General features: G+C 40.3%; 1 protein-coding gene across 1 annotated transcript in view; it reads right to left on the bottom strand.

Moving 5' to 3' along the window:
* anapc4 (anaphase promoting complex subunit 4) overlaps positions 1-19646 on the bottom strand; it is an 89917-nt gene that overhangs the window by 57339 nt on the left and 12932 nt on the right. Inside the window, exons 5-10 of the mRNA XM_073064886.1 lie at positions 17212-17286; positions 16072-16098; positions 15938-15982; positions 12076-12160; positions 9390-9500; positions 8891-8974 (exon numbers count right to left, since the gene is read on the bottom strand). Coding sequence (XP_072920987.1) covers positions 8891-8974; positions 9390-9500; positions 12076-12160; positions 15938-15982; positions 16072-16098; positions 17212-17286 — 427 coding nt within the window. The remainder of the gene's footprint in view (positions 1-8890; positions 8975-9389; positions 9501-12075; positions 12161-15937; positions 15983-16071; positions 16099-17211; positions 17287-19646) is intronic.

Genomic DNA, 19646 nt, shown 5'->3' with positions numbered 1-19646 from the left:
GACCGGACGAGATATACCCCAGGCTACTGTGGAAAGCGAGGGAGGAGATTGCTGAGCCTCTGGTGATGATCTTTGCATCATCAATACAGATGGGAGAAGGACCAGAGGATTGGAAGGTTGCAAACTTTGTTCCCTTGTTCAAGAAAGGGAGTAGAGATAACGCAGAAAATTATAGACCGGTGGGTCTTACTTCAGTAGTGGGCAAGTTGTTGCAGAAGACCCTGAGACGCAGGATTTATGAGCATTTGGAGGGACATAATCTGATAGTCAGCCCTTTGTCAAGGGCAGGTCATGCCTTACGAACCTGATGGAATTTTTTGAGGATGTAACAAAATACATTGATGAAGGTAGACCAGGAAATGCAGTGTATATGGATTTCAGTAAGGCATTTGATAAGGTTCCCCATGCTAGGCTCATTCAGAACGTAATGAGGCATGGGATCTAAGGAGAACTTACTTTGTGGATCCAAATTAGCTTACCCACAGAAGGCAAAGGGTGGTTGTGAATGGTTCGTATTCTGCATGGAGGACCGTGGCCAGTGGTGTTCTGCAGGGATCTGTTCTGGGACCCCTCCTTTGTGAATTTTATAAATAACCTGGATGGGTGAATAAGTTTGCTGATGACACAAAAGTTGGGAGTGTTATGGATTGTCCGGAGGGTTGTCAGAGGCTACAGCGCGACATCAATAGGATGCAGAACTGGGCTGAGAAGTGGCAGATGGAGTTCAACTCAGATAAGTGTGAAGTGGTTCATTTTAGAAAGTCAACTTTGAAGACAGAATATAATATTAACAGTAAGACTTTTGGCAGTGCAGAGGATCAGCAAGATCTTGGGGTCCATGTCCAGTCTTGACAGTGTTGTTAAGAGGCTGTATGATGTGTTGGTATTCATCAGCTGTGGGATTGAGTTCAACAGCTGTGACGTAATGTTACAGCTATATAAGACCTTAGGTAGACCCCATGTGTTCAGTTCTGGTCACCTCATTATAGGAAGGATATAGATTCTATAGACAGAGTGCATAGGAGATTTACAAGGATGTTGGCCGGATTGGAGAACATGCCTTATGAGAATAGGTTGAGTGAACTTGGCCTTTTCTTCTTGGAGCGACAGAGGATGAGAGGTAACTGGATAGAGATGTGTAAGATGATGAGAGGCATTGATCATGTGGATAGCCAGAGGCTTTTTCCCAGGGCTGAAATGATGGGGCATAGTTTTAAGGTGCTTGGAAATAGGTACAGGGGGATGTCAGAGGTATGTTTTTCACACAGAGAGTGGTGGGTGCATGGACGGCACAGCCAGCGAAGGTGGTTCTATGTTTCTATACCTGGTTTTCTGCATTAATTACTCAAACTGTGGTCTGATCTTCATCTAAGCTGCAATAATAGACAAACACAATCTTCCTAAACTAATAACACACAAACCATGGTCAATACTGAGTGCTCCATTTAAACACCAGTTTAGGTTCAAAAAAGTATGTGAACCTCTGGGGTAATGCCTTCTACAAAAGGTATTTGGAGTCAGGTGTTCCAATCAATCAGATGAGATTGGAGGTGTGTGTTGTGGTGGTGTCCTGCCCTATAAAAAAGACACACAAAGTCAGGTTACTGACAAACCCTGCTCTTCTCAAAAAAGATCTGTTTACGTGCACTATGCCTTGATCGAAACAACTTCCAGAGGACATTAGAAGAAGAATTGTAGAGACGAACGAAGCTGGAAAAGGTTACAAAATAATTTCTAAAGACCTGAGTATTCATCAGTCCACAAAAAAAATCATCTACAAATGGAGGAAACTCAGTACTGTTGCTACTCTCACTAGGAGTGGGCAACCTGCAAAGATCACACCAAAAGCACAACATGCAATGCTGAAGAAGGTGGAAAAGAATCCAAAAGTTTGCAAAACACCTGCAGAAATCTCTAGAACTTGCTAAAGTCTCTGTTACTTGTCCACTATATGAACAACACTAAACAAGCAAGGTGTTCCTAGAAGGACACCATGGAAGAAAACACTGCGTGTATGTACATATGAGTGTGTGCGTGTGCGCGTTAATACATGCATACACCATGAATGATTGGACCATAAAGAGGAGTCTTGGGGTACAAATCCACGGATCCCTGAAGGTTGCAAGAGCACCTTCATAAGCAGGAAAATAGAACAATAACCTTAATAACTACAACATACAAAAGTAGAATTATGGTACATCTCACAGATGAGGAGTTTCTGAATATGCCATGTTTGTTTTCCTTCACGCAGAGGGAACTGATTGAGGTATACAAAATGAGGAGTACAGAGAGGGCATGAAATATTTTCCATAACTGAGGTATCAAAAGCTAGGGGAAATAGATTTAGGGTAAAGAGGAGAAACATTAGAAGGAATCTGAAGAATGGTTTCACACAGGTGGTTGGAATCTGAAATGGACTTCCTGAATGTGTGGTAGAAGGAACTCTCAGCATGTGAAAAGTATCTAGATGAATGCTTGAATTGCCAAGCCACAGAAGACTACAGGGCAAGTGTTGCTAAATGGGAAATTGATGGTTGGCAAGGATAAGGTGGGCCAAAGACCATAAGACAAGGGAGCTGATGGCAAAGGGCAGAACGAGGGCATAGAAACATAGGACCTGTAACTGCAATGTAAAAATCTACAATCATTCCTTAAATGTTAATTCTAACAATATACTTAACCACACATTTTAGCAATTGGAAACTATCATATGAGAGCTTAAATCCATTATAGCTTTCACAAAGCTTCAAATGATTATTCACTGAGAGCAGTAATCCTGGTGTAATTTGATGAAGGCTCATTGACCCAAAACATTAATTAGGTTTCTACTTTCACAGATGTTGTTTGACCTGTTGAATATTTCTAGGAATTTTTTTGATTGATTTCAAAGTTCCAATACTGGCAGCACTTTGATTTTGCATTAACCTTGGCTTGTGGTTTCCTTATCCTCTTTGGAAGGGTGCAATGAAACCAACAGCAGTGATTTTTTTTTAATAGGAACTGAAGGTAGAGTTTTCTGTTTTATAAGATTCAATACAAAAAATAAGTTATTTATCTACTGCTCTATTAAAAGTTTTCCAGTTTAATAAACTTAATATTTCTGAAATATTGTGTTCCTTTTTATTTTTTGTTTCTTTCCAGGTTTAGCACTATTAACTTTATAGCAGTACTTTCCATAATATTGTGGTGTTTGGTAATGGATTATTTTTCTCTCCTTGCAACTTTAACTACCTCAATAGATCAAATGAGAAAATTGAAGTTGTGATCTACTGCTACATAAATATCCAGACTGGCAAAAAAGTTTCAACTTGGACCCAGAATATTTAAGCTAATATATTGATGAAGAGAAGTCTTTTAATTCTTCAAGTGCAGCCACAAGTCTCCATGCTTTCAGTGATTATTGCTGACAATGCACATGGCAGCAAGCTCTGCTTGAGCTAATTTATCAAGCAGATTGCATTTGCAGGTTACATTGCTAGCTTGAGTTAACTCATTATAATGAAACAATTCAGGATCTTCTTCACATTTCTGGTAGTAATAGGGTGGTTTATTCTGGCAAATAAAACACTCTATTTCATCACTATCTGTTTTGAAAGATCACATACATGTGATTAATATGAAGGAAACTTCAAGAACTTCAACAAACCAAAGGCTTCAAGAATGCTGATGTCAGTGACTTAGTTAACAAACGAAATTAACTTTTAACACTATAAATCAGTGGGTTGTTTTGTTATGTCTTCCCTTTGACTGGGAAGGGGACACCACTTTCACCCTCTACTAGAGAGAGAGGAGCCTACAGCATGTCGAAATAGTTTTTGTGAATAACTAGTAATTAGTGGATGATTAGTTTTTGTTGTACTGCAGATCATGGTCTTTACTGGGAATTTGTTATTGCATGCTCAGTGGCTGGAGGGTACTGGTGCTTTTTTACGGAAGTGGGTGGAGGGTACTGATGTTTTTTTACGGAAGTGGGTGGAGGGTACTGATGCTTTTTTACGGAAGTGGGTGGAGGGTACTGATGCTTTTTAACGGAAGTGGGTGGAGGATACTGATGCTTTTTTTACGGAAGTGGGTGGAGGGTACTGATGCTTTTTTTACGTAAGTGGGTGGAGGGAACTGATGCTTTTTTACAGAAGTGGGCGGAGGATACTGGAGTTTTTTTACGGAAGTGGGTGGAGGATACTGATGCTTTTTTATGGAAGTGGGTGGAGGGTACTGGTGCTTTTTTACGGAAGTGGGTGGAGGGTACTGGTGCTTTTTTACGGAAGTGGGTGGAGGATACTGATGCTTTTTTACAGAAGTGGGCGGAGGATACTGGAGTTTTTTTACGGAAGTGGGTGGAGGATACTGATGCTTTTTTATGGAAGTGGGTGGAGGGTACTGGTGCTTTTTTACGGAAGTGGGTGGAGGGTACTGGTGCTTTTTTTACAGAAGTGGGTGGAGGGTACTGGAGCTTTTTTTACGGACGTGGGTGGAGGGTACTGGAGTTTTTTTTACGGAAGTGGGTGGAGGGCACTGGAGTTTTTTACGGAAGTGGGTGGAGGGTACTGATGCTTTTTTACGGAAGTGGGTGGAGGATACTGATGCTTTTTTACGGAAGTGGGTGGAGGATACTAGTGCTTTTTTACGGAAGTGGGTGGAGGATACTGATGCTTTTTTGCGGAAGTGGGTGGAGGATACTAGTGCTTTTTTACGGAAGTGGGTGGAGGGTACTGGTGCTTTTTTTACGGAAGTGGGTGGAGGGTACTGGAGCTTTTTTACGGAAGTGGGTGGAGGGTACTGGAGCTTTTTTACGGAAGTGGGTGGAGGGTACTGGAGCTTTTTTTACAGAAGTGGGTGGAGGGTACTGGAGCTTTTTTACGGAAGTGGGTGGAGGGTACTGGAGCTTTTTTACGGAAGTGGGTGGAGGGTACTGGTGCTTTTTTACGGAAGTGGGTGGAGGGTACTGGTGCTTTTTTTACGGAAGTGGGTGGAGGGTACTGGAGCTTTTTTTACGGACGTGGGTGGAGGGTACTGGAGCTTTTTTTACGGACGTGGGTGGAGGGTACTGGAGTTTTTTTTACGGAAGTGGGTGGAGGATACTGATGCTTTTTTACGGAAGTGGGTGGAGGATACTGATGCTTTTTTACGGAAGTGGGTGGAGGATACTAGTGCTTTTTTACGGAAGTGGGTGGAGGGTACTGGTGCTTTTTTTACGGAAGTGGGTGGAGGGTACTGATGCTTTTTTACGGAAGTGGGTGGAGGGTACTGATGCTTTTTTACGGAAGTGGGTGGAGGGTACTGGTGCTTTTTTACGGAAGTGGGTGGAGGGTACTGGTGCTTTTTTTACGGAAGTGGGTGGAGGGTACTGGAGCTTTTTTTACGGACGTGGGTGGAGGGTACTGGAGTTTTTTTTACGGAAGTGGGTGGAGGGCACTGGAGTTTTTTACGGAAATGGGTGGAGGGTACTGATGCTTTTTTACGGAAGTGGGTGGAGGATACTGATGCTTTTTTACGGAAGTGGGTGGAGGATACTAGTGCTTTTTTACGGAAGTGGGTGGAGGATACTGATGCTTTTTTGCGGAAGTGGGTGGAGGATACTAGTGCTTTTTTACGGAAGTGGGTGGAGGGTACTGGTGCTTTTTTTACGGAAGTGGGTGGAGGGTACTGGAGCTTTTTTACGGAAGTGGGTGGAGGGTACTGGAGCTTTTTTACGGAAGTGGGTGGAGGGTACTGGAGCTTTTTTTACAGAAGTGGGTGGAGGGTACTGGAGCTTTTTTACGGAAGTGGGTGGAGGGTACTGGAGCTTTTTTACGGAAGTGGGTGGAGGGTACTGGTGCTTTTTTACGGAAGTGGGTGGAGGGTACTGGTGCTTTTTTTACGGAAGTGGGTGGAGGGTACTGGAGCTTTTTTTACGGACGTGGGTGGAGGGTACTGGAGTTTTTTTTACGGAAGTGGGTGGAGGGCACTGGAGTTTTTTACGGAAGTGGGTGGAGGGTACTGATGCTTTTTTACGGAAGTGGGTGGAGGATACTGATGCTTTTTTACGGAAGTGGGTGGAGGATACTAGTGCTTTTTTACGGAAGTGGGTGGAGGATACTGATGCTTTTTTACGGAAGTGGGTGGAGGATACTGATGCTTTTTTACGGAAGTGGGTGGAGGATACTAGTGCTTTTTTACGGAAGTGGGTGGAGGATACTGATGCTTTTTTACGGAAGTGGGTGGAGGATACTAGTGCTTTTTTACGGAAGTGGGTGGAGGGTACTGGTGCTTTTTTTACGGAAGTGGGTGGAGGGTACTGATGCTTTTTTACGGAAGTGGGTGGAGGGTACTGATGCTTTTTTACGGAAGTGGGTGGAGGGTACTGATGCTTTTTTACGGAAATGGGTGGAGGGTACTGATGCTTTTTTACGGAAGTGGGTGGAGGATACTGATGCTTTTTTACGGAAGTGGGTGGAGGGTACTGGTGCTTTTTTACGGAAGTGGGTGGAGGGTACTGGAGCTTTTTTACGGAAGTGGGTGGAGGGTACTGGAGCTTTTTTACGGAAGTGGGTGGAGGGTACTGGAGCTTTTTTTACGGAAGTGGGTGGAGGGTACTGGAGCTTTTTTTACGGAAGTGGGTGGAGGGTACTGGAGCTTTTTTACGGAAGTGGGTGGAGGGTACTGGAGCTTTTTTACGGAAGTGGGTGGAGGGTACTGGAGCTTTTTTACGGAAGTGGGTGGAGGGTACTGGAGCTTTTTTACGGAAGTGGGTGGAGGGTACTGGAGCTTTTTTACGGAAGTGGGTGGAGGGTACTGGAGCTTTTTTTACGGAAGTGGGTGGAGGGTACTGGAGCTTTTTTACGGAAGTGGGTGGAGGGTACTGGTGCTTTTTTACGGAAGTGGATGGAGGGTACTGGAGTTTTTTTACGGAAGTGGGTGGAGGGCACTGGAGTTTTTTTTACGGAAGTGGTTGGAGGGCACTGGAGTTTTTTACGGAAGTGGGTGGAGGGTACTGATGCTTTTTTACGGAAGTGGGTGGAGGGTACTGATGCTTTTTTACGGAAGTGGGTGGAGGGTACTGATGCTTTTTTACGGAAGTGGGTGGAGGGTACTGATGCTTTTTTACGGAAGTGGGTGGAGGGTACTGATGCTTTTTTACGGAAGTGGGTGGAGGGTACTGATGCTTTTTTACGGAAGTAGGTGGAGGATACTGATGCTTTTTTACGGAAGTGGGTGGAGGGTACTGGTGCTTTTTTACGGAAGTGGGTGGAGGGTACTGGAGCTTTTTTACGGAAGTGGGTGGAGGGTACTGGAGCTTTTTTTACGGAAGTGGGTGGAGGGTACTGGTGCTTTTTTACGGAAGTGGGTGGAGGGTACTGGTGCTTTTTTACGGAAGTGGGTGGAGGGTACTGGTGCTTTTTTACGGAAGTGGGTGGAGGGTACTGGAGTTTTTTTTACGGAAGTGGGTGGAGGGCACTGGAGTTTTTTTACGGAAGTGGTTGGAGGGTACTGATGCTTTTTTACGGAAGTGGGTGGAGGATACTGATGCTTTTTTACGGAAGTGGGTGGAGGGTACTGGTGCTTTTTTACGGAAGTGGGTGGAGGGCACTGGAGTTTTTTTACGGAAGTGGGTGGAGGGTACTGGAGCTTTTTTTACGGAAGTGGGTGGAGGGAACTGATGCTTTTTTACGGAAGTGGGTGGAGGATACTGATGCTTTTTTACGGAAGTGGGTGGAGGATACTGATGCTTTTTTACGGAAGTGGGTGGAGGATACTGATGCTTTTTTACGGAAGTGGGTGGAGGATACTGGAGTTTTTTTACGGAAGTGGGTGGAGGATACTGATGCTTTTTTACGGAAGTGGGTGGAGGATACTGATGCTTTTTTACGGACGTGGGTGGAGGATACTGGTGCTTTTTTACGAAAGTGGGTGGAGGGTTCTGGAGCTTTTTTTACGGACGTGGGTGGAGGATACTGGTGCTTTTTTACGGACGTGGGTGGAGGATACTGATGCTTTTTTTACGGAAGTGGGTGGAGGATACTGATGCTTTTTTTACGGAAGTGGGTGGAGGGTACTGGTACTTTTTTACGGAAGTGGGTGGAGGGTACTGGTGCTTTTTTAAACAAGTGGGTGGAGGGTACTGGTGCTTTTTTACGGAAGTGGGTGGAGGGTACTGGTGCTTTTTTAAACAAGTGGGTGGAGGGTACTGGTGCTTTTTTACGGAAGTGGGTGGAGGGTACTGGTGCTTTTTTACGGAAGTGGGTGGAGGGTACTGGTGCTTTTTTACGGAAGTGGGTGGAGGGTACTGGTGCTTTTTTACGGAAGTGGGTGGAGGGTACTGGTGCTTTTTTACGGAAGTGGGTGGAGGGTACTGGAGCTTTTTTACGGAAGTGGGTGGAGGGTACTGGTGCTTTTTTACGGAAGTGGGTGGAGGATACTAGTGCTTTTTTACGGAAGTGGGTGGAGGATACTGATGAGTGAGAGTCACTCACTCTTTGGAGTATTCTTCTGTTTTTGTGGATGTCTGTGAAGAACAAGAACTGCAGGATGTATATTGCATATATTTCTCTGCACTTAAATGGAACTACTGAACTATTAAGAAAAAAAACAATACTTCTCTTTGGTCTTATGGGTTAGACTTGTAAATGATTACAATTTACTTGTTTTTTTCTCTGATGCTTTTCATTGTCCTTGGTTAGAAGTCTTAGTATTGAAAATTAGTAGAATTTTTTTTGGCTCCCCATTATCTGGCAGATGAACTCAGTGAACTAGCCAACGTCATATATCAGTGAAAGATCAGCGGCAATTAAAAAAACAAGTTCAGGCATAAAACGAGAAAAATCTGAACACAAAGACAATCAAATATAATGAAATAATTCATCTTATTTGTTGATCTGTTATAATTCAAGTGTGGAACTTTGGACTGTACCTGGAGAAGTGTTGAAATATGAGTGAACTTCCGGGCCATCCGAGTAACCTCAGGCAAGCAATCTGACAGTAAGGTGGTATCTAACTGTATAAACAAAAGATAAGACCTTTTATTATAAAGCTAACATTTTGTTTCAATATTACTACTCCTACTATGGTGTTGGCAAAAAAATTCCAACTTATTGCAAGCTCAAACAGATTAGTGAATTTATACTCAAAACAACAAGGTCAAGGGGCATTATTTAAAACTCATTTGTCAAACCATTAGGACTTATTTGCAAACAGAAAATCTGCAGATGCTGGAAATCCAAGCAACACACACAAAATACTGGAGGAACTTAGCAGGCCAGGCAACATCTATGGAAAAAAGCACAGTTGATATTTCTGGCCAAAACCCTTCAGCAGGACTTACTTGCAACATTTGTTACATTAACCATACAACACTAAACCAAGATTATACAAGAAAATACATTTTTTGACCCAAGTTCAGGAAATCCTACCTGAAAATAGCTGATAATTGGCTCTGGTTCTTTGGATAGCTGAACCTCTGTTATTACAGACAATGATTTTAAATCACTGGATAAGCAAAGTCCCAAACATCGGCCTGCAATCTGTAGGAGAAAATCAAAACCATGTTTAAGTGTAACACTATTACATTTCACTATTCATAACTAAAGATGCAAAGCCTTCTCTCCAAAATCATGAAAAATATTAAGGCCATTTTTAACTAATTCAAATCTCATTAGCTGCATGCTCACCAGACTCCATAATTTCTTGCCCATGAAACTTCTTATCTCAAACACAGGGACATGATCCTGCGTGTCAACATCTCAGCAGATCTATCCTGGGCTCAACATGCTGATACAAAGAAGGCACAACAGCAGGAGCTTGAGGAGAATTAGTATGTCACCAAAGACTCGCAAATTTCCACAGTGTACTGTGGAGAGCATTCTAAGTGGTTGCACCATCATCTGTTACAGAGGGGCACTGCACAGGATTCGAAAAAGTGGCAGAAAGTTGTAAACTCAGTCATGGGTACTGGCCTCTCCAGCATCTAGGACACTTCAAAAGGCAATGCCTCAAAAAGGTAGCATCTATCATTGTGAACACCATCACCCAGGACATGCCGAATTCTCAGCGCTACCATCAAGGAGGAGATACAGGAGTATGAAGGCAAATACTCAACATTTCAGGAAGAGCTTCTTCCCCTCCAACATCAGATTTCTGAATGGACAAAGAACCCATGAACACTTCTTCAGTGTTTTTTCCCTCTCATTTTGCACTACTTACTTAATTTTTTATATATACTCACTATAATTTATTGTATTTATTATTATGAATTGCAATGTACTGCTGCAGCAAAACAACAAATTTCATGACATATGGCAATGATATTAATCCTGATTCTGATACATTCCACTAAGAGTGGTCTTGGTATACTCAATTCAAACGAAATAAGATCAAAAGCATTTAAAATAAATCAGTAGGTAAAATGGATGAGTTTCCTGTACATAGCACTGATTTTCTCCTTGTGGTTTGATGCCCTGTCTATCCTTCTGATCCTGGTCGCTTTGGTCTCACTGCACATTGATGTAGCTGTCAAACATCTTTACAAAATCCTACTGAAGCAAATCTGACAAGTGCTGCTTTATGATGCTTCAGAAAATAATCTATGGCTGTTTGCGTCTCATTGTACTGCCATACAGTACTTATAGCTATTTGAATTAGAATAAAGTTATATTTTGGAAATACCCTTTGTCATCTAGAAGCCAATTGGTTTTTATGTCTGAATACTGAAAGAAAAATTTGATGACATGCTTCTCAATGATACATGAGGATGAGTGACCAAAAGCTTTCTGAGTGAAGTAGATTTTAAAGAGCATCTTAAAGCAAGTAACAGATAGACACTACAAAGTGTAGGGTTACAGCAGCTGAAGGCTCAGCTACTTAGGATGGAATGATTTAATTCAGTAATAAACAAAACCTAGAATTAAATGAGCACAAATACTTTGGAGAACTTCATGCTAAAGGGGTTGATAGAAGGGTGGGCCATGTGAAGATTTAAAAACAAGAATGAGAATTTTAAATCCTTAACTAATACAGGTGCATATCAGCAGGTACAAGTGATGGCTAAACAGAACATAGCACGAGCTAGGATACAGACAGCAGATAGACTGAGTTTTGCAAAGGAGAAAGATAAGCCAGCAGTGCATTAGAATAGTCAGGGTAACTGAGGGATCAGTTAGATACCTAGTAGATACATTAGATGCAAAATTGGGGTACAGCAATGTGAAATTACATCTTGTTAAAGCACAGATGAAGGGAAGAACTTAAAAGTTGCCAGTAGTGATGGTGGTAAAAAAAAAAGAAAATCAGGATATTCAGCAATTATTGCAAAAAAAGGTGCTAAATTAATATTGAAATTTGCTAAAAGTCATATTATTTTTATCATCATCACCTAATAAAAACTAAGATGCCACGTGGCTCTTTTTTGTCGTTCATGCCTAGGAACTGCTTAAACTTCTGGGCAAAAAACACGGTTGGAAGAAGCCACGGTTCATTAACATGGCAGATTGTCTGTGCTTAATTATACACAGTGAGCGCCTTCATTTGCCTTCTCACCTCATTTTTTCTTGATTTGAGAAGGGGTACAGATTTTGAGAAGCAATTACAAAATTACAAAACTATATTTTAAAAGATAGAGAAGATAATAGACAATTTGTGCAGCATTACAGAAACACTGTTGATATTTCAGGTTCAAAACCCTTCACCAGAAATTCTGAAAAAGAATCTTCAACCTGAAATATCAACTCTGTTTCTCTTTCCTGAGCTGACCTATTCAGTGTTTCTGTGAATTTTCCTTTTTGTTTGTGATTTCCAGCATCTGTAGTTATTTTCTGATTTCCAATTTTCAAGTCATTTCTTTCCTGTGCAAAATGTGTAGGACAGTGATTAAAGCTGGATGTTTTATAGCCACTGAAAGGACTCCATCAGAAGCTTCTTAATAGAGTGTTATGCCTAATGTATTTGAAGAATTTTCATAATTCAAATGCAACATATTCTAAAATAATAACAACACTCTAATCTGTTCTGGTGTTGTGGTTTGCACCTGACCACCAGGAAGTATTCAGAATCAGAATTTAGTTCTATTTTTATATAATTATTTAAGTATAAAAACTGTCATACTTGTGTTACAGTTGCAATCTTGTACATTCCATATGCATATAATTCAATGAAACCAGAATCTCCCCCTAGAACAAGGGTACTTAACCTGATGAGAGAAAAAAAACAAACTTAAATATTTAAAAATCATATTTAGACAAAGCATAAATTTCATATTTCATAATCAAGTGTGATCTTCCACACTTGCAGAGGAATCAAACTATTTTCAATTTTTTAATGAAATGTGAGAGTCCCTGAAGATCAATTCTGCTAATTTACGAAGGCCCTTGGCTGTTTAGATAACCAGCACTCTCTGTCATTTTCCAAGTTGCCTATTTGAAAAGGTTAATTCACATTGCATGTGATGAAATCTTGCACACATTGCGTGTTCACTGCTTTGATCTGCATCTTGAAACTCTGATTTATTACTTTCAGCATGGGTACCACCAACAAGGTATTACTTGGCATCTTAGATGAGAAACATGACTACTAGGAGTAGGTAATCCTTATATTCACAGTTCTACAGCTGTACATATGAAAAGGCAGAAGCAGAGGGATGCACATAATTGTCTTTAACTTCCACCATCTCCAACAGGATCCCATCACCAAGCACATCTCTTCAACTCCCCCGTCCCCCCCACCGCACCGACAACTTTCCATTTTCCGCAGGGGTCGCTCCTTACACAACTCCCTTGTCCACTCATCCATCTCCACTGATATCCCTCTTGGTACTTATCCTTGCAAGAGGAAAAAGTGTCATACCTGTCCCTCTATCTCCTCCCTCACTACGTGAGGCGACACTTCACCTGTGAGTCTGTTGGAGTTATCTATTGTATCAAGTGCTCCAGGTGTGCCCCGACGTAGATTGGGAGACCACTTCAATGAGCAACTACACTCCATCTGCCAGAAAAATCGGGATCTCCAGGTAGCCACTTATTCAATTTTACTTCCTATTCCCATTCCAACACGTCAGTCCATGGCCTGCTCTACTGCCGCGATGAGGCCACAGTCAAGTTGGAGGAGCATCACCTTATATTCCATTTACGTGGCCTCCAGCCTGATGGCACGAACATCGATTTCACGAACTTCCGGCAATTGCCCCGCCTCTTTCACCACTCCCATTACCCTCTTTCACCTTACCTCCTTATCTGCCCATCACTTCCTTTTGGTGCTCCTCCTCCTTCTCTTTCTTCCTAGGTCTTCTACCCTCTCCTATCAGATTCCCCTTCCTTTAGCCTTTTATCTCTTTCACCAATCAATTTCCTGGCTCTTTACTTCACCCCTCCCACTCTGCCAGTTTCATGCATCACCTACCACCTTGTACTTCTTCCTCCCCTTCCCCCACCTTCTTACTCTGACCTCATTGTTTTTATTTCCAGTCCTGATGAAAGACCTCGGCCTGAAAAGTCAACTGTTCCAGCATCTGCAGATTTTCTTGTACTTGTGACTTCACAATTCAAGATTGTTTAATGTCAATTCCAGTACACAAGTGTAAAGGAGAATGAAATATCTGTTACTCCAGATCCGATGCAGCACAAAAGCACACAATAAAGAAGGCAAAATAATAAAAAGGCTCACCATAAATCTAAACACATAAGGTAGCTTGTATACATAGATTGATTGTACAGCAGTGTCTGTACATAAGGTGACTCAGACAGGAAATGATAAAGTAGAGGGTGTAGAGGGGTGGGTTAGTGGTTGGAGGTGTTGATTAGCCTTACTGCTTGGGGAAAATAACTGTTTTTGAGTCTTGTGGTCCTGGCTTGGATGTTATAGCCTCCTCCCTGGGAGTGGGGCAAATAGTCCATGAGCAAAGTAGGTGGGATTCTTCATGATGTTGCTGGCCTTTTTCCAGCACCATTCTATACACGTGTCCTTGATAGCGGGTTAGCTGATGTCAGTGATTTCTTGGGCAGTTTTGACTACACATTGTAGAGCCTTTTTATCCACCACAGTGCAGTTTCTATGCCATGCAGTGATGCAGCATGCTAGGATGCTCTCTACTGCTCATCTGCAGAAGGATGTAAGTATTGATGTGCATTGAATCAGGTCTTACATCAAATTTGCTCTCAATGAAGCCCATAAGAGAAAGCAGATGCTTAGATATGCAATTCTAACCAAATAGCCACAGGTTTTAGGCACCATCACTGAGAATGAAAACACTCATCATTGCCCAGGAAGGTTCAGCAACTTCTTGGTCTTCCACTCTAGAAACATGTAGGTCGGATGCCACTGATTCCAGAGATATCATAATTCTTCCATTATACAATTGGCCAAGTTGTAAATTATCTTCAAATATAAAGAAGCAGTTATTGGATGGCTCCTTAGAAACAAATAATTAATTTGTCTAAAGCATGTTTTGTGACACTCACAGAACCCCAAAGAGTATGGCATGGAACTTATGATCACCTTGTTGCCATTAGATGAGTTACTGAACAAATTACTGATGTGCTGAAATGAACTTTAGACACCTGCAAAGTTCTGTGAGTGCCCATCAAAATGCATTGACCAGGATCTCCAGAGTGGTTATGGTGAGCTGGTTACTTAAAAACATTGCACAATAGTGAGGATTGATGCAGCAGGAACAACAGGATCAGAACGTCCTCAAGTGATTCTGTGATACTACTGGCCAACATGTCGGCTTTGCAACCCTTGAAGACTATGGCAAAGGCTGCTTCATCTGTAGCTTCAGGGTTTGACTTGTCGATTGAAAGACTGGAAAGCATGTAATAGTGTGATAGAGTGGATGAAGGAGAAAGGAGGCAGCAGTTAATGGGAAGTGGAATCGCTTCCATTTCTCCCTTTGAGTAAAACTGCAACATTTATAACCCAACCCCATTCATAATTTACCCTCTGATGTCTGGTGATAATCTTCTAGAGCTGGAGGATATTTTCCTAAGAGATTAATGCCCAAAAAGTAGTCTCTAAGTGAAATTAAAAAGCAAAACATGACAGGCAGCATCTGAAGAAAGAGAAACAGTTAATATCGTGTAACATTTCAGGTTGAAGATTTTTGTCATATCCTTTTTCTTGGGACACCTGACAAAATACCCAATGCTCTCATTTATTGCAATAGAGGTAACTGCTTCTGAATTACAGCATCTTCATCAAACCAGCAAAACCTTGAGCATGAGGCTCTTGACAGATCTTTCAGTTTGATGTAGCATTGTTGGTCTAAAGCATTAATTCCATATCTCTTTCCACAATTGCTGCCAGTCTCCCTGGCCATTTCTACCACTTCGTTTTTTTGTTTGGATTTTTAATTCTTCAGTTTAAAAAAATTTTCATAAGGTTTCATCTGCACTATTCATGGTTGCCGTCAGTGTGCAAGCTTTTAATGAGTTCCCATGTTACTGGCAGTTTTGATGATTAATGCAAATATTGACACTTTGCTCCGACAAAGACATCATTACAAATGCATGCGATCTGCAGTAGCTATACAAGCAACTTTTCCACACACCACTTGCTTCTCTGCAAATGACCAGTTTTGGCTGGGATACCAATAGCTAAGAATATTGGATGTACTGTACAGTGTTCCAGCTAAAATTATAGGTTTCCATTTCATTAACTACTTCCAAGTTACAGCATCAACACTGAGCCAAAGAAAACACCAAGCCTCAGACTCTTCACCTATCTTTGGTCCCCATCATCTGGATGAGGAGAAAGAGGGAGGGGCAGATCAGCCAGTATGAACTACTGAGAAGAGTGGTTCTAACGAATAAAATTAAGGAAATTTGCATCTTAAGAATACATAATTTCTGAGAACTACATTTTGTTGATATGTGCTCAACAATGAAATACTTTTGCATATGATCATATTCTTTTTACCTGTCAACCTCCACATATTAATCAATAAAATCTAATAAAAAGAGTGGGGGGGAAATACCTTTTGTCACCCAAAAGCTTTGTTACTTCCTCTGATTTTTCTTCACTAAACAGAGAGAGAAAATGTTTCTTAGTACTCAGAAAAACAACTTAAGCTAGCTTTCAAAACTATAGATTTCATACATTGGGACATACCTGAATATCTTTGCTGAGGTACTGTAACTTGTTAAGATAAAAAGTACATGGGCATTAGAAAAGAAGTACATTAAATGCAGCATTGCCAACTCTTAAAATAATTTTACAACTACAATCTTTAAATAATAAACGTGTATGCCAGTATTTAAATAAAGTGTTCATTTAAATTCTATCCAATTGTAGATTAGGAAACTACCATTTCCCAATCCAAGTTCCATATTTTATTATTGGATTTCAACTTTAAAAAAAGTTTTATACTTCCAATCTGAAAAGAACTTTCATACCTTCGTAGTATTATCATTTAGTAACCTTGAAGAAAGACAAATCATATATGATAAACTCTGTTCGACAGTGGCTGAAAGTATTGTTCACATTGCGTATCTGAGTTTTCAAAAAGTCTCATTTGATGGTTCTGGTTTGCAAGCAAAATTAATACCCCAGGACAAAAAAGAAGGCAGGGGAAACACACAGAAAATTTGTTAAGCAGCAGAATGCAGACAGGTGATTTTTCTTCTCAATGTTGGGAAATATATATGAGAGTTCCCCAGTGGTGCTATTCTGACCCATTTTCTCTTTCAAAGTTTACACATTATGATAAATATAAAAACATATGAAAATAAGTAGACGACTGGTAAAATATGCTGGGGTTGCAAAGTGGATGCCTTCAACAGAATGGATCCTTGTGGTACCTCAGCAAGTGAACAAATCTGGTCTTATATCTCTTGCCTGCATTTATTATTTTAGACCTAATTTTAATTACATATAAACGGAAATTTTCTTGTATACTCAAATCAGTAAAAGCTGTTTTTCACTTGGCTGAAAGTCATAACTTATAATAGGCGCATAATTGAATATTTAAAATCTAGAACTGTAGTAACTGAGTGAAACATATTGGAATTCCACTAAGAACATACTATAAAGGTTTTCTTCATGAGATAAACATGATTTAATTGTGAATTTACTTATGTTTTACATGAAACCTGTTAAAGCATTTCAATTTTATCAGTTGTTACTCAACTAAATAATAATGAAATAGCAGACCTACCCCAGCACACAACTTTGCCTAACTGTTCATGCATTAGCAAGGTGATGCCATCTCATTGACTTAACTGTGGTTTAAACATTTGTCATTAAATTCACCTCTTTGGTAGTGCAGGTAACTTGGGCAGGAATAGGCTTCCCTCTTCATCTACTAAACTGATTGAAGAAGTGGCACTAGAAAGGAGGGTTATAATTAGTAAATTTTAACTGATAACCAGAAATAGTTGCATGCTCAACAAATTCATCAACTTATCACTGGGGATTTTAGGTCTTATTTTTGTTTTACCAATGTTTTATTTTACTTCACACTGCATATCTGCCCAAAGGACCAAAAACTTTTGACACATGGAATATTGCTGCACTGAAAACATAAAAGGGTACATACACCATCACCACATATCTTGGTAATTAATGGTCAAGCATGTCACCACTGAGCAGCAGTTTTCTAAATATTTTATGTAGAAACTCATTCATACAAAAATATAAGTCTAACATCATAGTATACAATGCACAGAAAATTGCTCCCAACACAGCCCTACTTACTTTCTTCTTCTGCATTATAGAACTCTGAGATAATTTAAAGTAATGGGAATTTGAAGTAAAGAAAGTCAGTGAAATGCAAGGGCAAATATCAATAAACTAAATGGCATTTTCTTTATTCTGATATTTATTTTAGCACATCTAATAACAGAAATATAAATTCAACAAAACGATTAAGTGAATACTTTCAGGATATGGTGTTATCCATAATCAAACAGTGATGCACATTTAAAAAGATTTCTGAGAGTATAAAAATACTTTTTGGGAAAGGAAAGGCAAATCCTGCTGGAATAATAATGATGTGCCATGAAACACTAATTAATCAAGAAAATTCAAACAGCTTGTGAGTCAAGAAATATGAAGTACAGATTGCAAGAATCTACTGGCCAGTTAATAATGTTCCATTTTTGTGTGAGTGGCAATTCTCTCGCATTTACCTTATTATGTCTAAGAATTTATCCATTATTCTCACATAGAGAATATGGACTGTTAATTAGGAACTTGATTTTGGCAATGTGATAGCTATAAACAAAAAAACTATATAACCAGAAAAGAAATGACTTAAACTACTCAGTCAGAGTAGTTCACGTACAAGATAAATTTGTCAACTTTCAAAATGTTAAAATGTCGATATGTTAAAAAAAATCCTCACCTCTTTTCCCCAATTAATTTGCTTTTCCTGATCCTGATTTGACTTTAGTTAATTCCCCCTTCTCTGTCATTCATTCCTGTCTATTTCTCGTTCCTTCATTTACTTTTAAATTGGTAATTTATTTAAAGACACACTGCAAGTAGTTCACCAAAGTGAAATGACAAGCTAAAATCAAAAGTATCAGTATCCCAGTGCAGTTAAGGGAATTACAGAAGCACGAGAGAAGAGCTTGCCAAAGTTAAATGGAAAGAGACACTATCAGGGATGTTGGCAGAGCAGGAAAGGCTGGAATTTCTTGGATCAATTCAGAATATTTAGGATTGATACAGGTCGACCTTCTATAATCCGGCATCATTGGGGCCTGAGGAGTGCCGGATTAGTGAAAATACCGAATTAGAGAAGGATCACATTAAGCATAATCAGTGCCGGATTATCGAAGGAACCGGATTACAGGTAATTGGACTAGTGAAGGTCAACTGTACATCTCACAGATGAAGGAATATTCTAAAAGGGAGGGTGAGGCAACTGCCTGACAAGGGATGCCAAAGACAAAATTTAGTAAAAATCTGTTGTAAATTAGGGGATTGGGAAACTTTTAGAAACCAACAGAAGGAAACTAAAAAAATGCAATAAGGACAGAAAGATGAAAGAAGAAGGTAAGCTAACCAATAATATAGAAGATGATATCACAAGTTTTTTCAGATATTTAAAGAGTAAAACAGAGGTGAGAGTGCACATTGGATGCCGGTAAATGACATTGAAGAAATTGTAAAGGGGGACAAATAAATGGTGTATGAACTGAAGAAATAATTTGTATCTGTCTTCACTGTGGAAGATACCAGCAGTATGCCAGAAATTTGAGTGTCAGGGGGCAGAAGTGAGTGTATTTGTTATTATTAAGGAGAAGATGCCTGGGAAGCTGAAAGATCTGAAGGTAGATAAGCCACCTGGACCAGATGGACTACATCCCAAGGTTCTTAAAGAAGTAAATAAAGAGATTATGGAGGCATTAATTGTGATACCTCAAAAATCACTAGATTCTGGAATGTTTCAGGAGGACTGAAAAATTATATATGTCACTCCACTCTTTAAAAAGGGAGAAAGGCAGAAGAAAAGAAATTATCTGCCATTTAGCCTAACTTCAGAGGATGGGAAGATGTTGGAATCCATTATTAAGGATGAGGTTTCGAGGTACTTAAAGGCACATAATAAAACAGGCCAAATTCGGCCAGGTTTCCTTCAAGAGAAATCTTGCTTGACAAACCTGTCGGAACTCCTTGAGGAAGTAACAGGCAGGATAGACAAAGGAGAGTTAGTGGATTATCATTTATGTGGACTTTCA

The sequence above is a fragment of the Hemitrygon akajei genome, chromosome 13 (genome assembly GCF_048418815.1).
Source record: "Hemitrygon akajei chromosome 13, sHemAka1.3, whole genome shotgun sequence".
NCBI lineage: Eukaryota > Metazoa > Chordata > Chondrichthyes > Myliobatiformes > Dasyatidae > Hemitrygon > Hemitrygon akajei.
This window is presented reverse-complemented; position numbering and strand designations above follow the sequence as displayed.